Source organism: Salmo trutta, chromosome 12 (assembly GCF_901001165.1).
Source record: "Salmo trutta chromosome 12, fSalTru1.1, whole genome shotgun sequence".
NCBI classification, from domain to species: Eukaryota; Metazoa; Chordata; class Actinopteri; order Salmoniformes; family Salmonidae; genus Salmo; species Salmo trutta.
In genome coordinates, this window is record NC_042968.1 from 49,595,812 (window position 1) to 49,623,166 (window position 27,355).

Sequence of the window (27,355 nt, forward strand, 5' to 3'; positions counted from 1 at the left end):
CAGCCCCTCGCAGGTGCCGTGCTAGAGAGGGCATCCAGCCTGGTAGGAGGATGCCTGCGCAGCGCATCTGGTCGCCGGTACGCCTCCGAGGACCACGCTACCCAACTCCCGCTCTAAGCACGGCTACCATCAGGCCCCTGCACAGCCCAGTCTGCCCTGTACAAGCACCCCGCTCGTACAGGGCTACTAGTTCCATCCAGCCAAGACGGGTTGTGCAGGAGGTAAGATCAAGACCGACTGTGCGCCTCCATAGCCCTGGGTTTCCAGCTCCTGTCTCTCGTGCGGACCCGGAAGTGCGTCAACCCAGTCCGACTCGTCCTGTTCCCGCTCCCCGCACTAGCCTGGAGGTGCGTGTTCACAATCTGGTACGCCCAGTACCAGCACCACGCACCAGGCTTCAAGTGCGTAAACCCAGCCTCGCCAGTCAACAGTCACCAGAGCTGCCCGCCAGTCAACAGTCACCAGAGCTGCCCGCCAGTCAACAGTCACCAGAGCTGCCCGCCAGTCAACAGTCACCAGAGCTGCCCGCCAGTCAAAAGTCACCAGAGCTGCCCGCCAGTCAACAGTCACCAGAGCTGCCCGCCAGTCAACAGTCACCAGAGCTGCCCGCCAGTCAACAGTCACCAGAGCTGCCCGCCAGTCAACAGTCGTCAGAACTGCCGGAGTGGCCAGACTGCCCTGAACTGCCGGAGTGGCCAGATTGCCCTGAACTGCCGGAGTGGCCAGACTGCCCTGAACTGCTGGAGTGGCCAGACTGTCCTGAACTGCCGGAGTGGCCAGACTGCCCTGAACTGCCGGAGTGGTCAGACTGTCCCGAACTGCCAGACTGCCCAGACTGTCCCGAACTGCCAGACTGCCCAGACTGTCCCGAGCTGCCAGACTGCCCAGACTGTCCCGAGCTGCCAGACTGCCCAGACTGTCCCGAGCTGCCAGACTGCCCCGAGTTGCCAGACCGCCCCGAGCTGCCAGACTGCCCCGACAGCCTGGAACGGCCAGAACCGGAGCCCCCTCCAGAGATAAGGTGGGTTGGGGAGGGGGGGTGTAGCACAGTGCCGTCGTTGACGGCAGCCACCCTCCCTTCCCTCCCTTTAGTAGGGGGGAATTATTCTTTTGGTGTTGTTTGGGGTTATTTTTGTTAAGGTGCTTCCGGGGTTAGCACCTTTAAGGGGGGGGGTACTGTCACGTCCTGGCCAGTATAAGGGTTAATTGGTATTGTAGTTTGGTCAGGACGTGGCAGAGGGTATTTGTTTTATGTGGTTCAGGGTGGTGTTTTGGGAAAAGGGCGTTTGATTTAGTATTTCCGGGTTTTTTGGTTTATGATCTATGTTTAGGTAATTCTATGTCTAGTCTAGGTAGTCTGTGTTTCTATGGTTGATTTATTGGGGTTGGGACTCTCAATTGAAGGCAGGTGTTTTCTCTTTGCCTTTGATTGAGAGTCCCATATATTAGGGTGTGTTTGTGTTTGGGATTGGTGGGAGATTGTTTTTGCATTGCGTGTTGTTGTGAGCCTGCAAAACTGTCATTTGTCGTGCTTATTGTTTTCTTGTTTTTCGTGTTCAACGTTCTTTAATAAATTAAGAAAAATGAACGTCAACTCTACTGCGTATTGGTCCACACTATCAGACGACGATTTCGCTATATCATCGGATGATGAAGAAGTGCGTGACACTGCTTTGCTGCTTCAGGACCTGGACAGCTTGCTATCATCGATGGAAAAAACAAATTCCCAAGTTTATCAAGACATTTTACAGGAGAATGTAAGGCTGTCTGCCAATTGAAGCTCAACAGAAGTTGGGTGATACAACAGGACAACGACCCAAAACACAAAACAGAAAGTCTTCAACAGAAGAAAATACACCTTCTAGAGTGGCCCAGTCAGAGTCCTGCCCTCAACCCAATTGAGATGATGTGGCGTGACCTCAAGAGAGTGGTTCACACCAGATATCCCAAGAATATTGCTGAACTGAAAGAGTTTTGTAAAGAGGAATGGTCCAAAATTCTTCCTGACCGTAGTGCAGTTCTGATCCGCAACTACAGAAAAAATTTGGTTGTGGTTATTGCTGCCAAAGGAGGGTCAACCAGTTATTAAATCCAAGGGTTCACATACTTTTTCCACGCTGCATTGTGAATCTTTACATGGTGTGTTCAATAAAGACATGAAAAATGTATAATTGTTTGTGTGTTATTAGTTTAAACAGACTGTCTATTGTTGTGACTTAGATGAAAATCAGATCAAATTTTATGACCAATTTATGCAGAAATCCAGGTAATTCTGAAGGGTTCACATACTTTTTCATGCCGCTGTATGTGTGTGTGTTCCTCTCAGGAAAGTGATGTCCCTGGTAGAGTGATGTCCCTGGTAGAGATCCCTCAGGCGGTATATTTAGACAAAAACTTTTTGTGTACATATACAGTTCAAGTCGGAAGTTTACATACACTTACGTTGGAGTCATTAAAACTCGTTTTTCAACCACTCCACAAATGTATTGTTAACAAACTATAGTTTTGGTAAGTCGGTTAGGTTATCTACTTTGTGCATGACACAAGTAATTTTTCCAACAATTGTTCCAACAATTGTTTACAAACCGATTACTTCACTTATCATTCACTGTATCACAATTCCAGTGGGTCACTAAGTTGACTGTGCCTTTAAACAGCTTGGAAAATTACAGAAAATGATGTCCTGGCTTTAAAAGCTTCTGATAGGCTAATTGACATCATTTGAGTCAATTGGAGGTGTATCTGTGGATGTATTTCAAGGCCTACCTTCAAACTCAGTGCCTCTTTGTTTAACGTCATGGGAAAATCAAAAGAAATCAGCCAAGACCCCAGAAAAAAATTGTAGACTTCCACAAGTCTGGTCCATCCTTGGGAGCAATTTTCAAACGCCTGAAGGTACCACGTTCATCTGTACAAACAATAGTTCGCAAGTATAAACACCATGGGACTACGCAGCTGTCATACCGCTTAGGAAGGTGATGCATTCTGTCTCCTAGAGATGAACGTACTTTGGTGCGAAAAGTGCAAACCAATCCCAGAACAACAGCAAAGGACCTTGTGAAGATGCTGGAGGAAACCGGTACAACAATATCTATATCCACAGTAAAACGAGTCCTATATCAACAGAACCTAAAAGGCCGCACAGCAAGGAAGATGCCACTGCTCCAAAACCGCCATAAAAAAGCCAGACTACTGTTTGCAACTGCACTTTTTGGAGAAATATCCTCTGGTCTGATGAAACAAAAATAGAACTGTTTGGCCATAATGACCATCGTTATGTTTGGAGGAAAAAGGGGGAAGCTTGCAAGCCAAAGAACACCATCCCAACCATAAAGCACGGGGGTGGCAGCATGTTGTGGGTGTGCTTCGCCTCAGGAGGGACTGGTGCACTTCACAAAATAGATGGCATCATGGGGATAGAAAATTATGTGGATATTTTGAAGCAACATCTCAAGACATCAGTCAGGAAGTTAACTTCTCTAGGGTAGGGGGCAGTATTTTGATGTCCGGATGAAAGGCGTGCCCGTAGTAAACTGCCTGTTACTCAGGCTCAGAAGGTAGGATATGCGAGAATATGCATATTATTAGTAGATTTGGATAGAAAACACTCTGAAGTTTCTAAAACTGTTTGAATAATGTCTGTATAACAGAACTCATATGGCAGGCAAAAACCTGAGAAAAATCCAACCAGGAAGTGTGGAAATCTGAGGTTGTAGTTTTTCAAGTGATTGCCTATACAGTATACAGTGACTTAGGGTTAATTTTGCACTTCCTAAGGCTTCCACTAGATGTCAACAGTCTTTAGAACGTTGTTTCATGCTTCTACTGTGAATAGGGAGAGAACAAGAGCTCCTGGAAGGACATGAGTGAGAAAATGTCATGGGCTCAGTGGCGCGCACTCACGTGAGAGTTAGCTGTGTTCCTTTTCTTTTTTGAAGACATTGGAATCGTCCGGTTGGAATATTACTGAAGATTCATGTTAAAAACATCCTAAAGACTGATGCTATACATCGTTTGACATATTTCTACGAACGTAAATATAACTTTTTTTGACTTTTTGTCGTGACATTTTGCGCGCGCTTCCTGCATTTGGAGTAGTGTACTGAACGCACGAACAAAAAGGAGGTATTTGGACATAAATTATGGACTTTATCGAACAAAACAAACTTTTAATGTGGACCTGGGATCCCTGGGAGTGCATTCTGATGAAGATCATCAAAGGTAAGTGAATATTTATAACATTATTTCTGAGTTTTGTTGACTCCACAAAATGGCGGGTTTGGTTTCGTCTCTGAGCGCTGTACTCAGATTATTGCAAAGTGTGCTTTTGCTGTAAAGTTTTTGAAATCTGACACAGCGGTTGCATTAAGGAGAAGTGTATCTATAATTCTTTGAAAAACAGTTTAATATTTTATCAACGTTTATGATGAGTATTTCTGTAAATTGATGTGCTCATTCACCGGAAGATTTGGGAGGCAAAACATTTCTGAACATTACACGCCAATGTAAATGGGGTTTTTGGATATAAATATGAACTTTATCGAGCAAAACATACATGTATTGTGTAACATGAAGTCCTATGAGTGCCATCTGATGAAGATCATCAAAGGTTAGTGATTCATTTTAGCTGTATTTCTGGTTTTTGTGACGCCTCTCCTTGCTTGGAAAAAGGCTGTGTGGTTTTTCTTGTATAGGTGCTGTCCTAACATAATCTAATGCTATGCTTTCGCCGTAAAGACTTTTTGAAATCGGACAATGTTGTTGGATTAAAGCTTGGTTGCAAATGGGTCTTCCAAATGGACAATGACCCCAAGCATACTTCCAAAGTTGTGGCAAAATGGCTTAAGGACAACAAAGTCAAGGTATTGGAGTGGCCATCACACAACCCTGACCTCAATCCCATAGAAAATGTATGGCCAGAACTGAAAAAGCGTGTATGAGCAAGGAGGCCTACAAACCTGACTCAGTTACACCAGCTCTGTCAGGAGGAATGGGCCAAAATTCACCCAACTTATTGTGGGAAGCTTGTGGAAAGCCACCTGAAGTGTTTGACCCAAGTTAAACAATTTAAAGGCAATGCTACCAAATACTAATTGAGTGTATGTAAACTTCTGACCCACTGGGAATGTGATGAAACTTACCTAACTTACCTAAGACAGGGAATTTTTACTAGGATTAAAATGTCAGGAATTGTGAAAAACTGAGTTTCAATTTATTTGGCTAAGGTGTATGTAAACTTCCGACTTCAACTGTACTGTGTGATTGTGTACATGCCTGTGTGTTATCATCTGTGTGTGTGTCAGTAGTGTTGCATCCTGTCTGGTTGTGTGTGTGTGTGTGTGTGTGTGTGTGTGTGTGTGTGTGTGTGTGTGTGTGTGTGTGTGTGTGTGTGTGTGTGTGTGTGTGTGTGTGTGTGTGTGTGTGTGTGTGTGTGTGTGTGTGTGATGAATGGGGAGTGAAGATCTGAGCGGTGCTCTCTCGTCTCTTCTCTCCTCCTGCAACATTAATCGTCCAATCGCAGGATAATGGAGGGAAAACCAATGCAGCGTGCAGGGAGAGCACCGCACCATCTCCTCTGAGTGAGTGAGTGAGTGAGTGAGTGAGTGAGTGAGTGAGTGAGTGAGTGAGTGAGTGAGTAGTAGGTGTATGAATCGGTAAGTGTGTGTGAGGGATGCATATGCACCGGCTTCTAAGTCATGCAACAGCAGAATGGCAGAGGAGGAAAAGCCTGAACTCTCATAATTCCCTGTGGACCTGCTGTGTGTTCGATTCAGAGCAGGATGGAGGTAGGTAAGAGGGGAGGAAGTGGGGGAGCCCTCCCTGCTACGCTTTAGCAAACAACCAACCACTGCAAGAGATGGGTAGATAGAGGAAAAAGAGAAATAAAGAGAGAGAAAGAAGAAAAAGAGAGGAGAGAGGGGAGAGAGAGAGAGGAGAAAGAAAGAGGAGAGAAAGAGAGAGGAGAGAAAGAGAGAGGAGAGAAAGAGAGAGGAGAAAGAGCGAGAGAAAGAGAGAGAGAGAGAGGAGAGAGAGAGAGAGAGGAGAGAGAGAGAGAGGAAGAGAGGAGCAAAAGAGAGAGGAGAGAGAGAGAGAGAGGAGAGAGGAGAGAAAGAGAGAGGAGAAAGAGAGAGAGAGAGAGAGAGAGAGAGAAAGAGAGAGAGAGAGAGGAGAGAGAGAGAGAGGAAGAGAGGAGCAAAAGAGAGAGGAGAGAGAGAGAGAGAGGAGAGAGGAGAGAAAGAGAGAGGAGAAAGAGAGAGAGAGAGAGAGAGAGAGAGAGAGAGAGAAAGAGAGAAAGAGAGAGGAAGAGAGGAGCGAAAGAGAGAGGAGAGAGAGAAATAGAGGAGCGAAAGAGAGAGGAGAAAAGAGAGGAGAAAAAGAGAGAGGAGAAAGAGAGAGGAGAAAAAGATAGAGAGAGAAAAAAGAGAAAAAGAGAGAAAGAGAGAGAAGGGAGAGAGAGGGGGGGAGTGGCGGAGCATGAAAAGAGAGAGTGACATACAAAAAGAACTGGACAGAGAGAGAGATGGGGGGCACCAGGTGAGAGAAAGAGGCGCATAATAAGCAATGATAAAAGCAATGATAAAAGCAGAATGATAAAAGAATAATAGCTGTCTATACAGTGGGTAACCCCATGGGTGAGAGTGCAAGGATCATTGGGAGCCTGCATGGACACACAAAGTAGACCACTTAAATAGCTCCCATTTTGGGACGTGGCTCAAACATTTCACAAACACAATTGTACCCTCAGTGTACTAAGAGTGGCTGATTTCCCCCTAGGTCTGCAGGAGAGAGGAGAGGACTGCAGTGGTGATAGAGATGGAAGGGGGAGGGAGGGAAGGAGGGAAGGAGGGGAGAAGAGAGAGGGGGAGTTGTTGAGAGGGGGAGAGTGAGTGAGGGAGAGAGAGAGGGGAAGGGATGGAGGGAGGGGATGAGACCGAGAGAATAAGAGTTGAGATCTTCTCGGGTCCAAGAAGTTGGACCAGGACCCGAATGGATCCAAGGTAAATCAGACCCGACGACAACCAGACCTAGATCTCTCAAACTAGAACAGTCCCGATTGGACCCGAGTGACCAAAAAAACATGTCAAACAGGACCTGACCAGGACCCGAGGGAAAAGTTTGAATATTGGACTGCTCGGGTCCCGGGTCGGGTCTTCGGGTGGACCCATGAAGACCTCTTGATGAGAGGGAGGGGAAAAGAGAAAAAGGAAGGGAGGAGGGACAGAGAATAAATCAATGCTATTAAATAAAGTATTTGATCCCTGCTGATTTTGTACGTTTGCCCACTGACAAAGAAATGATCAGTCTATAATTTTAATGGTAGGTTTATTTGAACAGTGAGAGACAGAATAACAACAAAAAAATCCAGAGAAACGCATGCCAAAAATGTTATAAAATGATTTGCATTTTAATGAGGGTAATTTATTCTCCTCAACTTGTTCGACAGCCACACAACTCATTACCAGATTCAGCTGAGGTCTAGAACTTAGGGAATGATTTGTACGATGCTCTAAGTTTTAGAGATGTTCAGTACCAGTTTATTACTGTTCACCCATTCCAAAACAGACTGCAACTCTTTGTTAAGAGTTTCATTTAGCTTTGGTTGCTAATGCATAAATGGTTTAATAATTTGCATATTGTACATGGGCACACATGCTTTGTTTAATGCCAGTGGCAGGTCCATGTTAAAAATAGAAATAAGTAGAAGGCCTAGAGAGGTTCCCTGCGGTACACCACACTTTACATGTTTGACATTAGAGAAGCTTCCACTAAAGAAAACCCTCTGAGTTATATTAGGCAGATTGCCAAATCATGGATTCAGAGCTGAGGTTGAAAAGCCATAACACATAAGTTTTCTCAACAGGTTATGGACAATAATATTAAATGTCGGCACTGAAATCTAACAGTACAGCTCCCACAATCTTCTTATTATCAATTTCTTTCAACCAATCTTCAGTCATTTGTGTCAGTGTACGATGGCTCACTGTTTGTTGTTGGCATTTCCTGCCCAAGTTTGCCCACTTTGCCAATGAAGTAATCATTAAAATAAAATAATTGGCAACAAATGGTTTTGTGATGAATAACCCATCTGATTCGATGAAAGATGGAGTTGAATTCGTATTTCTTCTGATAATTTCATTTTACCTTTTCACACGAGTTCCAAATATCTCTAACCGTCGCCCTGCGTGACTTTTTTCATGCGCGTGATGTCAGAATGCTCTTACTGTTCCAAAATGTGATTGTTACACAACAGGACAGTTAACCGCGCTGCATTCAAACCAAGGCACGCTGGTTGCTAATTATCTATAGGCTGGATTTAAACTTGTGAATTTCAAATGATTTTCTAACAACAGTTTGAATTGAGGTGTGTTTTGCCTCCTCGTTAAATCACATAGAAGTAGCCCATTTCACGCATTTCATTTCACAGACAATTTATGTTTGAGGTTTTACTGAGCTGGACAAACTTCTCTCTTCAATGAGAGCCCAAGCACTTCCTTTGTGTTTCCCCAGATCAAGTATGAAGACATTGCGCATCTTTAGTCAGAACAGGCCTTGCACAAATGTTTTCCCCCAGCACATTTTATGGCTGGCGCCCGCATTGCCTTCATAGTTGTTTTCCTTACAAATTGGACTTTGATGGTTTAATTTTATTTTTGGCAATGAAACAAGGCTACTCAGGCAAGGAAAAAAAATAATAATCATCGAAATGTATAGCCCTGTTGAAAAATATAGATGGACTGAAATATAACTTTTTTTAATATGAATCACATTTTTATTTAATACCTGATGTAGACCATCATGGCCCTATCAGTGGGGAACAAGGAGGACTGTAGCTCGAACACCAGAGAGCACTGAGTGAGGATCCCCTTGCATCCTCCCGGGTGGCCATCATACCACTCGGGGGCTGGGGTCTTGGGTTCCCAGTGCAGGTTCCCTGGAGGAACTACCTGCAACGCCTGTAGCACTGAGCGATGAGACTTGGGCATTGGCTCCTCCTGGGTTAGGCCGTGGTTGGGGGGAATCGGTAAGTGCCCGGAGGGTCTCTGATATTTGTGAGAGTTGTTCTTGCTGCCGCCCCAGCAGTGCTCCTTGTTGGGTTATAGCATTCTGGATCTGGGTGATCTCTGCTGGGTCCATGTTGAGGCAGAAGCTTGCTGTGACGTGGTGAGGTTGGACCCAGGTGCAGAGAAGAGACCAGACGAGGAATCAATGGTTAAGGAACATAATACTTTACTGAGAAACGGTAGCCGCAGGATCACAGTACACTTGAAAAACAACAAACACTAAGTCTCAAACTCACTCAGGAAACGAGCATGCACACAGCAAACCATTCAAGCTTCTGCAAAGGCCAACAGAAAACATACCTCTTTTAACAGGGAAATCATAATGAGTAAATAGGACACACCTGAGTGTCGTTAATGTCTCTAGGACGGTCTCTGCCACCCTCTGGTGACAGGTGGAACCATGACAGTGTGTGGTACAGTAGTTCTTCGACCACCATGGGCCATTGTTTACCCCCCAGTCATAGGGATGGTCTGTAGCCCCAGTGATGTCAGAGCTGATGACAGAGTAATGTTTGAACTCCAATACAGCAAACATTCAATTCAATAAAACTTTATTTATCCCCACAAGGGGGGGGCTGACAGGCAATGTGTCAGAATCACATGGTGGATGCTGAAGAGAGGACGGCTCTACTCCAAACCTGTCTGTTTGTGTCTAGGCCTGCCGGACTTTTGACTGCCCTGTCACATCTCATTCCCTTCCAACTGAGGTGGGTCTATGCGCATGCGCGTGTGCATGCATGTGTGTGTGTGTGTGTGTGTGTGTGTGTGTGTGTGTGTGTGTGTGTGTGTGTGTGTGTGTGTGTGTGTGTGTGTGTGTGTGTGTGTGTGTGTGACCTTTTGCATTCAATAAAGCTGGTCAAGTAAACAATATCAAAAATAAAGAAATCAAGAAATAGTCATTAATAAATGTGAAGTGATGTTCTGACCTTTGGTTTGGGAAACATTTCTAAATGGTCTCTACATGAATGACCAGGTCTGGATCAAACTGAAGGCCTTTCATTAAGGCTGGGGAGAGATAAATGCTAAGCTGCTCATATGCTTAGTCATCCTGGGCAAAAGTGTGTGTGCACACATACACATACACACACACACACACACACGCACACACACACGTGCACATACACAACTTACAGAGCTTTACATAAAGAGAGAGACACCAAAGCATCTGCCTCCCTCCCTCTCCTTCTCACTCTTTCTCTCTCTTTTCTGTCTGCCAGTAGCAATTCCATTCAAAGCAATTCAAAGCCTGATTGTGTAATGTACAATATAGCCAAAGCAAGAGATAATTAAACTATTCTCACCCAAACCTGGCAGTCTTTGATAAAACCATCCCAGATTTAATTGACAACAAATTAAGCTAATAGCATTTTATACAAAGACCCACAGATGAAAAACTAATAGAGGAGAATAGAATGAGGAAATGCTTTTAACTCCTTGGTCCTCACTGCCCCTCAGGCTATGGCATGATGCCACACCCTTGACAGGATGAGGAGGACAACCCCTCTGCCACCCCTCCCACCGTGCCTCCCCCTCCTCCTCCCACACAAACAGTATTGGTTTTTCAAACCTGGAAAGTTACTCCCTCTCTCACTCTCTCTCTCGCCATCCATCTTGCTTCCTCACTCTCCTTGTCTCTTTCTCTATCTTTCAGGTGAATCAGCCCAGTGTGCGTGCGTACATGTCTGTACGCACACGTGTGTGACTGTGCATATGTCTGTGTGTGCGAATGCGCACGATTGTGTTTGTGGCTTTGTGCGTGTGTGTGTGTGTGTGTGTGTGATACATCATGTCCTGCTTGTTGGTTGGTATTGATTCTGGTTACTCCGGGGTATATTTATGTGAATTAAACGTCCTCCTTTGTCTTTATCTCTTCTCGCTGTAATGAGGGACACCTCAGGCACAGTGTAAGGCTTGGTCTGCTTACACATGCTCTCTCTCTCTCAGCAGTGGTGAGTGGTGTATGGTCCTAGTAAGCCTTGTCTGCCTAATAACTGGGGCTGCACTACAGACATAGAGGTAATATTCCCTCTTGCACAGAATATACAGCCTTGCCCAATGGACTTTCCTGTACAGGCCACGAAGACTGTGGCTGCGTTCCAAACTGTGCTGCAGCTAGACACTAGAACAGGGTTCCTCAATAGGCGGCTTTTTAAAATAAAAATTTGCTCAGAAAACTTGGGGGGCCAAATAAAATCACCCCCAAGTTTTCTGTTTTGTTATTTATTTTAAATGATTTATGTTGTTGGACATAAACTAGTGTACAATCACCAGTAAATCAGCTCAAAGATATTTTAATTTAGGAAATCTGTTACACTCTTAGAAAAAAGGGTTTCAAAGGGGTTATTCAGCTGTCCCCATAGGAGAGCCCTTTTTGTTCCATGTAGAACCCTTTCATGTAGTAATGTGCTACATGTACTACAAGGAACCCAAAAGGGTTCTACCTGGAACCAAAAAGAGTTCTACCTGGAACCAAAAAGGATTCTACCTGGAACCAAAAAGGGTTCTACCTGGAACCAAAAGGGTTCTACATGCATCCAAAAAGGGTTCTTCAAAGGGTTTGTCCCATGGCCCCTGCACTACTGGGGATCACTGCACTAGACACTAGAGAAAAGTTCAACCCTAGATACTCATATAATATGCACTGCAATGCACTTTACTGTACATGCCAAGTGGACTGTAGCTGCATTCCAAACGGTATGTTTACACATGTCAAAAGTTCAGTTCATCCCTATATAATATGCAGTTCCAAAACACAATTATGCAACAGCATCTCTGATGGACTCCAGCATGTGCTTGCTTGGATGGATAGTGGATGCACTCATGCATAAAATAATGTGCTACATACAGTCAACAGCCTTCTAGGCGTCACTGAACTGGATCATTACCACCAAACCGGGACTGTCTTGTCTCATTACGCACACCTGGTTCCCATTCCCCCTGATTAGTATGTGTATATATGTGCCCTCTGTTCCCCATCGTCCTTGTTGATTATTATTCCACGTCCGTTGGTCTTGTGAGTACCTATGCTCTGTTGTATCAGCTTGCGTGTTACCGCGTTAGTGTGCACTTTTTATTACGGTCTCGTCCCGTGTATTGTTATTATGGGTCTCGTCTCGTGTATTGTTATTACGGGTCTCGTCTCGTGTATTGTTATTATGGGTCTCGTCCCGTGTATTGTTATTACGGGTCTCGTCTCATGTATTGTTATTATGGGTCTCGTGCCGTGTATTGTTATTATGGGTCTCGTCTCGTGTATTGTTATTATGGGTCTCGTCCCGTGTATTGTTATTATGGGTCTCGTGCCGTGTATTGTTATTATGGGTCTCGTCCCGTGTATTGTTATTACGGGTCTCGTCTCATGTATTGTTATTATGGGTCTCGTGCCGTGTATTGTTATTATGGGTCTCGTCTCGTGTATTGTTATTATGGGTCTCGTCCCGTGTATTGTTATTATGGGTCTCGTGCCGTGTATTGTTATTATGGGTCTCGTCCCGTGTATTGTTATTACGGGTCTCGTCTCATGTATTGTTATTATGGGTCTCGTCCCGTGTATTGTTATTACGGGTCTCGTCTCATGTATTGTTATTACGGGTCTCGTCCCGTGTATTGTTACTTCGGGTCTCGTCTCGTGTATTGTTATTACGGGTCTCGTCTCGTGTATTGTTATTACGGGTCTCGTCTCGTGTATTGTTATTACGGGTCTCGTCTCGTGTATTGTTATTATGGGTCTCGTCCCGTGTATTGTTATTACGGATCTCGTCTCATGTATTGTTATTATGGGTCTCGTGCCGTGTATTGTTATTATGGGTCTCGTCTCGTGTATTGTTATTATGGGTCTCGTCCCGTGTATTGTTATTATGGGTCTCGTGCCGTGTATTGTTATTATGGGTCTCGTCCCGTGTATTGTTATTACGGGTCTCGTCTCATGTATTGTTATTATGGGTCTCGTCCCGTGTATTGTTATTACGGGTCTCGTCTCATGTATTGTTATTACGGGTCTCGTCCCGTGTATTGTTATTATGGGTCTCGTCTCGTGTATTGTTATTACGGGTCTCGCCTCGTGTATTGTTATTATGGGTCTCGTCCCGTGTATTGTTATTTCGGGTCTCGTCTCATGTATTGTTATTACGGGTCTCGTCCCGTGTATTGTTATTACGGGTCTCGTCTCGTGTATTTTTATAGAGGTTTACACCTAGCTCTTTGTTTGGGTTGCAACCATAAATATATATATATATGCCTGCTTGTTTTGGGCTTCGTCCCCGTCATGTTCTAGATGTACTCTATTTTGAGTAGAGAAATAAAAAAAAAAACTATTTTCATATTCCTGCGCCTGTCTCCTATCATTATACAGTACAATGTGACATTGGATGCATTTGCTGTTTTTTTTTGGTTGTGTTTTAGATTATTTTGTGCCCAATAGAAATGAATGGCAAATAATGTATTGTGTCATTTTTGAGTCACTTTTATTGTAAATAAGAATAGAATTTCTAAACACAAATAGTTTCTAAACACTATCACATCCGGCCGTGATTGGGAGTCCAATAGGGTGGCGCACAATTTGCCCAGCGTCGTTCGGGTTTTGGAAGGGGTAGGCCGTCATTGTAAATAAGAATTTGTTCTTAACTGTCTTGCCTAGTTAAATAAAATTTAAAAAATACATTAATGTGGATGCTACAATGATTACGATAATCCTGAATGAATCGTGAATACTGATGAGTGAGAAAGTTAGACGCACAAATATAACCCCCCCCAAAAAATGTTTTAACCTCCCCTGTTATTGTAATGCTGAGAGGATAGCATGTCTTGGGGGTATGGTATTTGTGGGTCTGAAACCTTCATTATTTTAATACACATAAGTGAATTTGTCCCAAAACTTTATGTCCCCTAAAATGGTGGGACTATTAACAAAAAGTGCTCTAATTTCTAAATACCCTCAAATAAAGCAGGACAGTATGCACTTTAACCTCATAGTCATAGTATCATTTCAAATACAACGTGCTGGAGTACAGAGCCAAAAAAAACAAAAAATGTCACTGTCCCAATACTTTTGGAGCTCACTGTATACTATCTAAGGAGTCCCTGAGTACATCAAGTTGAACATAGAGGGGTAGTAGGTGAAGGTATGAATCCATGTTTTCTCAGCCAAAGAAATGTAATAAGAGTGTCCGTTCTAGTAATTATATTTCTATGCTCTCAGCCTTCTGTTAGAACTGAATTGTCACTGTCATGACGTTGGTCTCTTTGGGTACATGAAGGACAGTTGACCCCCTCCCCTTTGTACTATCACCCAACCTACCTTCCCCCCAACCCAGGGTTGTAAAAATTCCAAGAGGAGAATCTACTACAACATGTTTCATAGAGAGACAAAGGAAATTCTTTCAACTCATAGAATTGGAGAACCTAGCGACATGTGTGTTCTGGAGAAGATATGGAAGATTGATGAAGACTCCAGCTACGAACTGATCCGCTTGGTACAATTTTGTGATACTCAGAAGAGACAATATAGCCATATTACCCTAAAACGGTCTACATGATAGCCTCAGCGATGAGACTGAATCCACATGGTTGTATACAATGTATTATTAAGGATAAAGCTATTTGTAATACATTGAGATGCTATGTACTGATGTTAATGTGATAGAATTATATTTCTGTAACCAAGTCTAGCTCAGTCATAGGCATGCCCCCAGGGACACATACAGGACCAGGCGTCATTTGACAAGCCTGTTCTCTGGGCCCTATAAAACACCCCCTGATTTACATTTCTACAGACCAGGCCTACACTCCATTGCGAGTTGGCTCATAGGTTTGACCAGCCAAGTACTCTACTGAATGTGAACCATACCATGTGGTTAACTTTTAGACTATCGATATCGACAGAATAAGAACAAGTCTTTGATATTAATTATTAGTCTGCAGCTAAGTAAATTATGTCATCGAACGCGAAGACCAACCACATCCATTCTATGACGACATTCATGAATGTCGCTCTGACAGATCCATTCTAACCGAGAGAGAGAGAGAACGCTGACAAACTCTCCATCAGAACAAAACTCTCCAACAAGAATCCCGACGACACATGAGCGTAAATATATATTGATTGCAAAGGTTCCCGAATGAGTGAGCCTTCAATTGGCAATTATTAATATTAATGAACTCTGTGTAACTTCTCAGCTTACCGTTTTATGACCCATTGTCTAACAGACCAGCCATGCTTGTTAGCCAGTAGGGCACATTCCTCTACCCATCATTGGTGACGATAATTACTGTTTGTATGTTTTCTGTTAATTACTTAGTGTAGTAAATAAATTATTTTAAGACAATTGATGTATGGATGATTTTAGTAAAGACTGGGTTCGTGCAGATAACCAAGAATTACAACTTTCATGATGAGACTGAAACAACATACGGGTTAAGATTGACTGCTATCGATGTAAAATATTACTAAGTATTTTAAGAGTTTATTCAGAGGATAACAGCTCTATAAACGTTCTTCTGTGGTGCCCCGACTTTCTACTTAATTACATTTACATGATTAGCTTAATCAGGTAATATCAATTACAGAGAAATAATTTTATAAGTTAGCATGTCATATCACTTAATCCGGCATAGCCAAAGACACGACATCACACAGTTGATTGATTGTGTTACATTATTTGTACACTATTTTCTTGTGTGATTGGTGAGAACACTTTCATTTACAGTTCATTCTCATAGGAACAAGTGGTAATTTTTGTGTTTTCACATTTTTTAATGCTTTAAATTCAAATAAGAGAGCTATTTTAAACAGCACTCCTCTCTCTTCGTATAAGGACATTAGTTACAAATATGATGAATGCAGTATGAAATGGACTTCAAGCATACAGTTGCTTAGACTCCATTGAAAAATCTCCACAGCATCTACAGTTTCTACCTCTTCAATATCCCAATTAAAGCAGTGGAGTGAAATTGGGCTGGGTCCAGGGCTCCTCTAGTCCCATTTGTTGTGTGTATGTGTGTGCACATGTGCTTGTGTTGCGTGCCTGTGTGTGTTTCAGCCTGGTTAAGCTACAGGGTGGGTGCCATGCCAACCCCTCTCTCCACAGAGTAAGTGACTACAGAAAGTCTGCCACACAAAAAAGACCCATCCACAGATTATACTCAAAATAAAACAAACAAGAATGATACAATGTCTATTTGGGAATAGGGTGCCATTTGGGATGCCGCCATAGTATCTTTCCTAACTGTAAAATGTTAGGTTACATGTGGCTGGAGATATAGCAGATGGGCACACTCATTCAATTCTATTAATCCAATGGCATTTGTACCGAATACTGCTTTATACAAATACATTGGTCACATAGTGCTTTACAGCAACAGCAGGCCTAAACCTCCAGGGGGGAGATGTGACAGTGACAAAGACAGACTTCCTACTTCTAAACCTAAGAGACATTCACTGAACCAGCTCTGATAATACAGTCGTTCCAAAAGTTTTGAAAATGACACAAATATTAATTTCCACAAAGTTTGCTGCTTCAGTGTCTCTACATATTTTTGTCAGATGTTACTATGGAATACTGAATTGTCAAAGGATTTTATTGACAATTACATGAAGTTGATTCATAGAGTCAATATTTGAAGTGTTGACCCTTCTTTTTCAAGACCTCTGCAATCTGCCCTGGCATGCTGTCAATTAACTTCTGGGCAACATCCTGACTGATGGCAGCCCATTCTTGCATAATTAATTATTGGAGTTTGTCAGAATTTGTGGGGTTTTGTTTGTCCAACCGCCTCTTGAGGATTGACCACAAGTTCTCAATGGGATTAAGGTCTGGGGAGTTTCCTGCACATGGACCCAAAATATCAATGTTTTGTTCCCCGAGCCACTTAGTTATCACTTTTGCCTTATGGCAAGGTGCTCCATCATGCTGGAAAAGGCATTGTTCTTCACCAAACTGTTCCTGGATGGTTGGGAGAAGTTGCTTTCGGAGGATGTGTTGGTACCATTCTTTATTCATGGCTGTGTTCTTAGGAAAAATTGTGAGTGAGCCCACTCCCTTGGCTGAGAAGCAACCCCACGCATGAATGGTCTCAGGATGCTTTACAGTTGGCATGACACAGGACTGATGGTAGCGCTCACCTTGTATTCTCCGGACAAGCTTTTTTCCGGATGCCCCAAACAATCGGAAAGGGGATTCATCAGAGAAAATGACTTTACCCCAGTCAGCAGTCCAATCCATGTACCTTTTGCAGAATATCAGTCTGTCCCTGATGTTTTTCTTGGAGAGAAGTGGCTTCTTTGCTGCCCTTCTTGACACCAGGCCATCCTCCAAAAGTCTTTGCCTCACTGTGCATGCAGATGCACTCACACCTGCCTGCTGCCATTCCTGAGCAAGCTCTGTACTGGTGGTGCCCCGATCCCGCAGCTGAATCAACTTTAGGAGACGGTCCTGGTGCTTGATGGACTTTCTTGGGCACCCTGAAGCCTTCTTCACAACAATTGAACCGCTCTCCTTGAAGTTCTTGACGATCTGATAAATGGCTGATTTAGGTGCAATCTTACTGGCAGCAATATCCTTGCCTGTGAAGCCCTTTTTGTGCATAGCAATGATGACGGCATGTGTTTCCTTGCAGGTAACCATGGTTGACAGAGGAAGAACAATGATTCCAAGCACCACCCTCCTTTTGAAGCTTCCAGTCTGTTATTCGAACTCAATCAGCATGACAGAGTGATCTTCAGCTTTGTCCTCGTCAACACTCACACCTGTGTTAAAGAGAGAATCACTGACAAGATGTCAGCTGGTCCTTTTGTGGTTGGGCTGAAATGCAGTTGAAATGTTTTTGGGGGATTCAGTTAATTTGCATGGCAAAAGGGACTTTGCAATCAATAGCAATTCATCTGATCACCCTTCATAACATTCTGGAGTATATGCAAATTGACATCAACTGAGGCAGCAGACTTTATGAAAATTAATATTTGTGTCATTCTCAAAACTTTTGGCCACGACTGTACAGTTCGCTACAACAATGTGTTCCACATAGGAAATTGGAACAATCATGTCACAGTTCTAGGTGACACACACCCAACACACAAAAACACACACTGCTCATTGTGTGCTCTGCCAGTCTGGTGCTGCTGATAGGCAGCGTGTGGTTCTTCCTCGTATGTTAATCTGACATGGTGTGACGTGGCATTATCGTGGCGTTAACGCCCACAAGACAGAACCACTACTGTGTCTCTGGGAAGAAGTTACAGTCAACAGAGGCCCTAGCCACTTCCTGTCCACCCGGGGGCTATCAGCACGCGCAGACAGGCCTCACACCCCCCCCCCCCCCACACACACACACACACACACATACACACACACACACACACACACACACACACACATACACACACAGCCAGCCAATGACTAATTATAACCCCCACTGCACTAGACAACATACAGTAGGCTACATACACTAACAGCATGGAAGTGACTCATCAACTTAATAAAAGCACAAACACAGGGCTGGTTAATAGCATTATGACCATAGTACAGTAACATGACAAACTTCCAGTAAACTAAAATAGTTTTTATAGTAAACTTACCTCTGAGTAAAGTAAATGCAAAAATATTGTGCCCTATGCCCTGATTAGTGCACTACTTTTCAGAAAAGCCCTGCCCTATATTATAGGGAATCTGGTGCCATTTCAGACACAGCCCCAGCCAGTTTACAGTGGAGTAGATGATGATGTCATAATATGTGGCCCTGAGCATAGCTGTGACCTGTATCTGTTTATCTGTTTCTCTGTAACTGACCACCCTATTATTGTGAGCTATGATACAGGGTGCTACGCACTATTAAACTGGACCAATGAACCACACCCAGACAGTCATGACTCACCTCTCTCTCTCTCTCCAAAACCCTCCCTCCATCCATCCATTGAGGGGTAGAAGAAGATAGAGAAGGGGAGCGGGCACGAAAAGGAGGAGAAGAGGGAGAGATAGGAGGGGAGATTGGGAGTATGGACACAGAAAGGAGGAGAAAAGGGAGAGAGGAGGTGAACTAGGTGGGGGGTGGACACATTAAAAGCATGAGAAAAGGGAGCGATAGGAGGAGGGAATAGGGGGTGGACACAGAAAAGAGGAGAAAAGGGAGAGATAGAAGGGCAAAAATAGGAATAGAATGTCATTGGAAGTGGGTTACTCACCAGCTCGACAGAGCCATAGTGTTTTCGGCTGAAGTCTCCACGCCTGCAGCCCAAGTCCTCCGAGGCAGAGCTGCAACACAGACGCATGGTGGTCAGTCTCTCCTTTCTCTCTCCTCCATAAGGAGATTGACACACTCACTGACTCGCTCACTCACTCCTACAGGTGGCTGCTTGGCTCTACCTCTCTCTCTTTCTCTCTCTCTCTCCATGTATCTTTCTTTTTCTCCTACTATTCTCCTTCTAGGTATCTCTGACACTATTTCTCTCCTTGTTAACTTATCACTCACTGTCTTTTGCTCTCTCTTTTGTTGTCGTCCTTCTCTCTCTCCATCTCTCTCTGCTCTCTCCAATTCTAGGTACCTCTATTTCTCTTCATGTTCACTTCCCTCTCTCATTCTCGACCTTGTTGTTGTCGTTGTGTCTCCCTTCTGTTGACTCTCTCTCTCTCTGTCTCTCTCTCTGTCTCTCTCTCTCTCTCTCTCTCTCTCTCTCTCTCGCATAGGATTAGCTATCCAGCAGTAGCAGCATGGTCCAGCCCCAGTCCTGATTGAGAGGAGGGCCCGAATTAAGACAACCCCCCTCCTTCACGTTCCAATTAAGCTTGTCCAACCACACACAAAAAAAACATAGTGATCCAGAACCACACTCAAGAAACCATAGTGAATGGACACACCCCCCACATATAGAAAACTATTTTTCAATCTGACCATTCTGTCTCTGAATCATATTTGATTTCACATATAGTTTCCATAGGGGAAATGATTCTGCTCCACTAAGAAGTACAGTACAGACAAAGCATCAAACCCTTGACAGCAGAGCAAGAGTGATGTAGTCTCACAAGTCAGATATGGGCAATTCCATGATAATAGAATTATGCGGAGACTGAGACCTTTAAAATGTAAGTTTAACTATACAACTCTATGCACAGTCACACATTTTTTAAATGTCTACTTTGACAAAAACACATTTACTGGAAGAACTATGTAGATACAAAGTTTGGTAACATAATTTTTGGGGTTATTGAACTTGTCACGCTCTGACCTAGGAAAGCTGTGTTTTCTCTGTTTAGTTAGGTCAGGGTGTGATAGGTGGGTGGTCATTCTATGTTTTGTTTTCTATGTTTTAGCCGGGTATGGTTTCCAATGAGAGGCAGCTGTCTATCGTTGTCTCTGATTGGAAGCCATACTTAGGCAGCCTGTTTTTCCCTTTGTTTTCGTGGGATCTTGTTTTTGTGCAGCTGTGTGTGTGTGTGTGTGTGTGTGTGTGTGTGTGTGTGTGTGTGTGTGTGTGTGTGTGTGTGTGTGTGTGTGTGTGTGTGTGTGTGTGTGTGTGTGTGTGTGTGTGTGTGTGTGTGTGTGTGTGTGTGCAGCCCCAGAAGGTCACGTTTGTTTCAGTTTTCACCTGTTTCTTGTTTTTGTTCGGGTTCTCTAAATAAAGATGTGGAACTACCGGCATGCTGCGCCTTGGCTGATCTATGACAGGGAATTTGAAGATAGCACTCGTGGCAGAACTACAGTAAGTGAAGTGGATGTACAGTTAAAGTCCACATACACCTTAGCAAAATACATTGAAACTCAGTTTTTCACAATTCCTGACATTTAATCCAAATAAAAATTCCATGTTTGAGGTAAGTTAGGATCACCACTTTATTTCAAGAATGTGAAATGTCAGAATAATAGTAGAGAGAATAAATTATTTCAGCTTTTATTTCTTTCATCACATTCCCAGTGGGTAAGAAGTTTACATACACTCAATTAGTATTTGGTAGCATTGCCTTTAAATTGTTTAACTTGGGTCAAACGTTTCAGGTAGCCTTCCACAAGCTTCCCACAATAAGTTGGGTGAATTTTGGCCCATTCTTCCTGAAAGAGCTGGTGTAACTGAATCAGGTTTCTAGGCCTCCTTACTCACACACGCTTTTTCAGTTCTGCCCACACATTTTCCAACGGATTGAGGTCAGGGCTTTGTGATGGCCACTCCAATACCTTGACTTTGTTGTCCTTAAGCCATTTTGCCACAACTTTGGAAGTATGCTTGGGGTCATTGTCCATTTGGAAGACCCATTTGTGATCAAACTTTAACTTCCTGACTGATGTCTTGAGCTGTTGCTTCAATATATGCACAATTTTCCTTTCCTCATGATGCCATCTATTTTGTGTAGTGCACCAGTCCCTCCTGCAGCGAAGCACCCCCACAACATGATGCTGCCACCCCCGTGCTTCACGGTTGGGATGGTGTCCTTCGGCTTGCAAGCATCCCCCTTTTTCCTCCAAACATAACGATGGTCATTATGGCCAAACAATTCTATTTTTGTTTCATCAGACTAGAGGACATTTCTCCAAAAAGTACAACCATGCCTCAGGACTACCTGGCTTGACTCCTTGCTGTCCCCAGTTCACCTGGCCGTGCTGCTGCTCCAGTTCCAACTGTTCTGCCTGCAGCTATGGAACCCTGACCTGTTCACCGGACGTGCTACCTGTCCCAGACCTGCTGTTTTCAACTCTCTAGAGACAGCACTCTCTAGAGACAGCAGGAGCGGTAGAGATACTCTCAAAGATCGGCTATGAAAAAGCCAACTGACACTTACTCTTGTGTTACTGACTTGTTGCACCCTCGACAACTACTATGATTATTATTATTTGACCATGCTGGTCATTTATGAACATTTGAACATCTTGGCAATGTGCTGTTATAATCTCCACCCGGCACAGCCAGAAGAGGACTGGCCACCCCTCATAGCCTGGTTCCTCTCTAGGTTTCTTTCTAGGTTTTGGCCTTTCTGGGGAGTTTTTCCTAGCCACCGTGCTTCTACACCTGCATTGCTTGCTGTTTGGGGTTTTAGGCTGGGTTTCTGTACAGCACTTTGAGATATCAGCTGATGTAAGAAGGGCTATATAAATACATTTGATTTGATTTGTCCCCATGTGCAGTTGCAAACCATAGTCTGGCTTTGTTATGGCGGTTTTGGAGCAGTGGCTTCTTCCTTGCTGAGAGGCCTTTAAGGTTATGTCAATATAGGACTAGTTTTACTGTTAATATAGATACTTTTGTACCTGTTTTCTCCAGCATCTACACAAGGTCCTTTGCTGTTGTTCTGAGATTGATTTGCACTTTTCACAGGCTTGTGGAGGTCTACAATTTTTTTTCTGAGGTCTTGGCTGGTTTCTTTTGATTTTCCCATGACGTTAATCAAAGAGGCACTGAGTTTGAAGGTAGGCCTTGAAATACATCCACAGGTACACCTCCAATTGACTCAAATTATGTCAATTAGCCTATCGGAAGCTTTTAAAGCCAGGACATCATTTTCTGTAATTTTCCAAGCTGTTTAAAGGCACAGTCAACTTAGTGTATGTAAACTTCTGACCCACTGGAATTGTGATACAGTGAATTATAACCTGTCTGGGCTAGGGGGCAGTATTTTCACGGCCGGATGAAAAACATACCCAATTTAAACAGGTTACTACTCTGGCCCAGAAACTAGACTATGCATATTATTAGTAGATTTGGATAGAAAACTCTCTGAAGTTTCTAAAACTGTTTGAATGGTGTCTGTGAGTATAACATAACTCATATATCAGGCAAAAACCTGAGAAAATTCCAAGCAGGAAGTGGAAAGTCTGAGAATTGTAGTTCTTCTTTTGATTCTCTATCGAAGCTACAGTGTCTCTGGGAGACGTTGCACTTATTACGGCTTCCATTGGCTGTCGAAAGCCTTCAGAAAGTGGTTTGAGCATTTTCCTGTCACTGGGCAGATAATAGGAGCTCAGTTTCTGAGTGGTCTGCCTGGCAACAAAGGGATTGGATATGCTCGGTCCCGTGAGCGCACCCCTCCTTCCTTTTCTTCTTGAATGAATATGCTATTGTCCGGTTGGAATATTATCGCAATTTTATGTTAAAAATACCATAAAGATTGATTTTAAACAGCGTTTGACATGCTTCTAAGTACGGTAATGGAACATTTTGACTTTTCGTCTCTCGTTCCGCGCTCGCGCGTTATGCCTTTGGATAAGTGATCTGTACGCACAAACAAAACGGAGGTATTTGTACATAAATATGGATTATTTCGAACAAAAACAACATTTCTTGTGGAAGTAGCAGTCCTGGGAGTGCATTCTGACAAAGATCAGCAAAGGTAAGAGAATATTTCTAATACTAATTCTGAGTTTAGGTTGCCCCGAACTTGGCAGGTGTCTGAATAGCTCACCGTGATGGCTGAGCTATGTACTCAAAATATTGAAAAATGTGCTTTCTCCATAAAGCTATTTTAAAATTTACATTTACATTACATTTAAGTCATTTAGCAGACGCTCTTATCCAGAGCGACTTACAAATTGGTGCATTCACTTTATGATATCCAGTGGAACAACCACTGGTGCATCTAAATCTTTTAGGGGGGGGTTAGAAGGATTACTTTATCCTATCCTAGGTATTCCTTAAAGAGGTGGGGTTTCAGGTGTCTCCGGAAGGTGGTGATTGACTCCGCTGTCCTGGCGTCGTGAGGGAGTTTGTTCCACCATTGGGGTGCCAGAGCAGCGAACAGTTTTGACTGGGCTGAGCGGGAACTGTACTTCCTCAGAGGTAGGGAGGCGAGCAGGCCAGAGGTGGATGAACGCAGTGCCCTTGTTTGGGTGTAGGGCCTGATCAGAGCCTGAAGGTACGGAGGTGCCTTTCCCCTCACAGCTCCGTAGGCAAGCACCATGGTCTTGTAGCGGATGCGAGCTTCAACTGGAAGCCAGTGGAGAGAGCGGAGGAGCGGGGTGACGTGAGAGAACTTGGGAAAGTTGAACACCAGACGGGCTGCGGCGTTCTGGATGAGTTGTAGGGGTTTAATGGCACAGGCAGGGAGCCCAGCCAACAGCGAGTTGCAGTAATCCAGACGGGAGATGACAAGTGCCTGGATTAGGACCTGCGCCGCTTCCTGTGTGAGGCAGGGTCGTACTCTGCGAATGTTGTAGAGCATGAACCTACAGGAACGGGTCACCGCCTTGATGTTAGTTGAGAACGACAGGGTGTTGTCCAGGATCACGCCAAGGTTCTTAGCACTCTGGGAGGAGGACACAATGGAGTTGTCAACCGTGATGGCGAGATCATGGAACGGGCAGTCCTTCCCCGGGAGGAAGAGCAGCTCCGTCTTGCCGAGGTTCAGCTTGAGGTGGTGATCCGTCATCCAAAATCTGACACAGCGGTTGCATCCAGGGATAGTCTATCTATAATTCTTTAAATAATTGTTATATATTTTGTCAACGTTTATGATGAGTATTTTTGTAAATAAATGCGCACATTCACCGGCTGTTTTGGTGGGAATACATTTTCTGAACATCACGCGCCAATGTAAAATGCTGTTTTTGGATATAAATATGAACTTTATCGAACAAAACATACATGTATTGTGTAACATAATGTCCTAGGAGTGTCATCTGATGAAGATCGTCAAAGGTTAGTGCTTCATTTAGCTGTGTTTTGGGTTTTATTGACACGTCCTTGCTTGGAAAATGGCTGTATGATTATTTTTGTCTATGTACTCTCCTAACATAATCTAATGTTTTGCTTTCGCTGTAAAGCCTTTTTGAAATTGGACAATGTGGTTACATCAAGGAGAAGTGTATATTTAAAATGGTATAAAATAGTTGTATGTTTGAGAGTTGAATTATGACATTTGTTGTTTTTGAATTTGCCGACCTGATATTTCACTGGCTGTGAAATACGTCCCACGTTTCCCATAGAAGATAAGTGAAATATTCTGTCTGTAAACAATTGTTGGAAAAATTACTTGTGTCATGCACAAAGTAGATGTCCTAACCGACTTGCCAAAACTATAGTTTGTTGACAAGAAATGTGTGGAGTGGTTGAAAAACGAGTTTTAATTACTCCAACCTAAGTGTATGTAAACTTCCGACCTCAACTGTATTTCTAATACCTTTCAATACTTTTTCTGGTAGATTTTTAAGATGTAACATTTTTGAGGGAAAAAATGTACACTGAACAAAAATATTAATGCAACATGTGAAGTGTTGGTCCCATTGTTTCATGAGCTGAAATAACATATCCCAGATTTGTTTACAACCATTTTAGCGAGCATTTCTCCTTTGCCAAGACAATCCATCCACCTGACAGGTGTGGCATATCAGGAAGCTGATTCAACAGCATGATCATTACAAAAGGGTACTTTGTGCTAGGGACAATAAAAGACAACACAATGCCACAGATGTCTCAAGTTTTGAAGGAGCGTGCAATTGGCATGCTGACTGCAGGAATGTCCACCAGAGCTGTTGCCAGGTAATTGAATGTTCATTTCTCTACCATAAGCCACCTCCTTCATCATTTTAGAGAAGTGGGCAGTACGTCCTACTGGCCTCACAACCGCAGACCACGTGTAACCATGCCAGTCCAAGACCTCTACATCCGGCTTCTTCATCTGCGACCAGCCACCTGGACAGCTGATGAAACTGTGGGTTTGCACAACTGAAACATTTCTCAGAAACCGTCTCAGGGAAGCTCATCTGCATGCTCATCGTCCTCACCAGGGTCTTGACTTGACTGTAGTTCAGCATCGTAACTGACTTCAGTGGGCAAATGCTCACCTTTGATGGCCACCGGCACACTAGAGAAGTGTGCTCTTCACGGATGAATCCCGGTTTCAACTGTACCGGGCAGATGGCAAACAGTGTGTATGGCGTTGTGTGGGGTGAGCGGTTTGCTGATATCAATGGGGTTATGGTATGGGCAGGCATAAACTACGGACAATGAATTTGCATTTTATCAATGGCAATTTCAATGCACAGAGACAGCGTGACGAGATCCTGAGGCCCATTGTTATGCCATTCATCTGCCGCCATCACCTCATGTTTCAGCATGATAATGCACGGCCCCATGTCGTAAGGATCTGTACACAATTCCTGGAGGCTGAAAATGTCCCAGTTCTTCCACGGCCTGCATACTCACCAGACATGTCACCCATTGAGCATGTTTGGGATGCTCTGTATCGATGTGTACGACAACGTGTTCCAGTTCCAAAATCAACAGCCTGATCAACTCTATGCGAAAGAGATGTCATGCTGCATGGGGCAAATGATGGTCACTCCAGATACTGACTGGTTTTCTGATCCACGCCCCTACATTTGTTTTAAGGTATCTGTGACCAACCAATGCATATCTGTATTCCCAGTCATGTGAAATCCATAGATTAGGGCCTAAAAAATGTATTTCAATTGACTGATTTCCTTATATGAAATGTACCTCAGTAAAATCTTTGAAATTGTTGCATTTTGGATTTATATTTTTGTTCAGTATATATATGCCTTAATAAATTTAAAAAAGAGACTCTTAGCTTTCATTTGACAGCCAATTTGACCTGCTGTTGGTGCCCATGTGTCCTTTTACATGGAAATGCCTATATATCGCATAGTACCGGTATTCCTACAACTATACTTTCCAGAGAAATACTGGAAATCAAGGCTAAGAGATGCAGCAAGGATTTCAGTATAATACTGTGGTGGATGACAATGGGAGCCAGTCACAGGGTGGATGGTGTCTATGTTGCTGTGCTGTCATCCTACTGTGTTGGATAACATCAAAGTGCTGCTAGGTATACTTAGAAGTTGGACAGGATAGTGTGAGATAATTTCTCCGTCTGACAGTTTGTGTGTGTTTCTCTGTACTGAGTGTTTGTCTAGCTGCACAAAATGTATGTGCGTGTGTCCTGTATGAGTGTTTGTCTTGCTCTCTCAGTGAGTAGCCGATCATTGCTGTTCCATTACCATGCACTACAGTGAAAGGTCTGATTGCAGTGTTGACACCATGGACAGGCCTGCCTATTGTCTGCATTATGCTGTGTGTGTATGGTAACGGTGAGTGAGTGATTATGTTATGTATGTGTGTGTCTCTTTCAACAGCATCTCTCTGGCGGTGTGTGTGTGTGTGTGTGTGTGTGTGTGTGTGTGTGTGTGTGTGTGTGTGTGTGTGTGTGTGTGTGTGTGTGTGTGTGTGTGTGTGTGGTGAGAGATATGACCTGTTGGTGACACAATAGTGATACAATATGGGAGACGAGTGTATCTGTAAATATACTGCTAAAAAAAATAAAGGGAACACTTAAACAACACAATGTAACTCCAAGTCAATC

The 27,355-nt window shown here is 43.5% G+C and overlaps 1 protein-coding gene across 7 annotated transcripts in view; it reads right to left on the minus strand.

Moving 5' to 3' along the window:
* LOC115203728 (GTPase-activating Rap/Ran-GAP domain-like protein 3) overlaps nt 1–27,355 on the minus strand; it is a 221,885-nt gene that overhangs the window by 111,134 nt on the left and 83,396 nt on the right. For 5 of the 7 annotated variants that reach the window (XM_029768662.1, XM_029768659.1, XM_029768656.1 and 2 more), the window contains exon 2: nt 19,237–19,306. In XM_029768662.1, coding sequence (XP_029624522.1) covers nt 19,237–19,306 — 70 coding nt within the window. Of the gene's footprint in view, nt 1–19,236; nt 19,307–19,523; nt 19,988–27,355 lie in introns of those variants that run through there. The other 2 variants (XM_029768658.1, XM_029768661.1) reach the window with 2 other exon arrangements.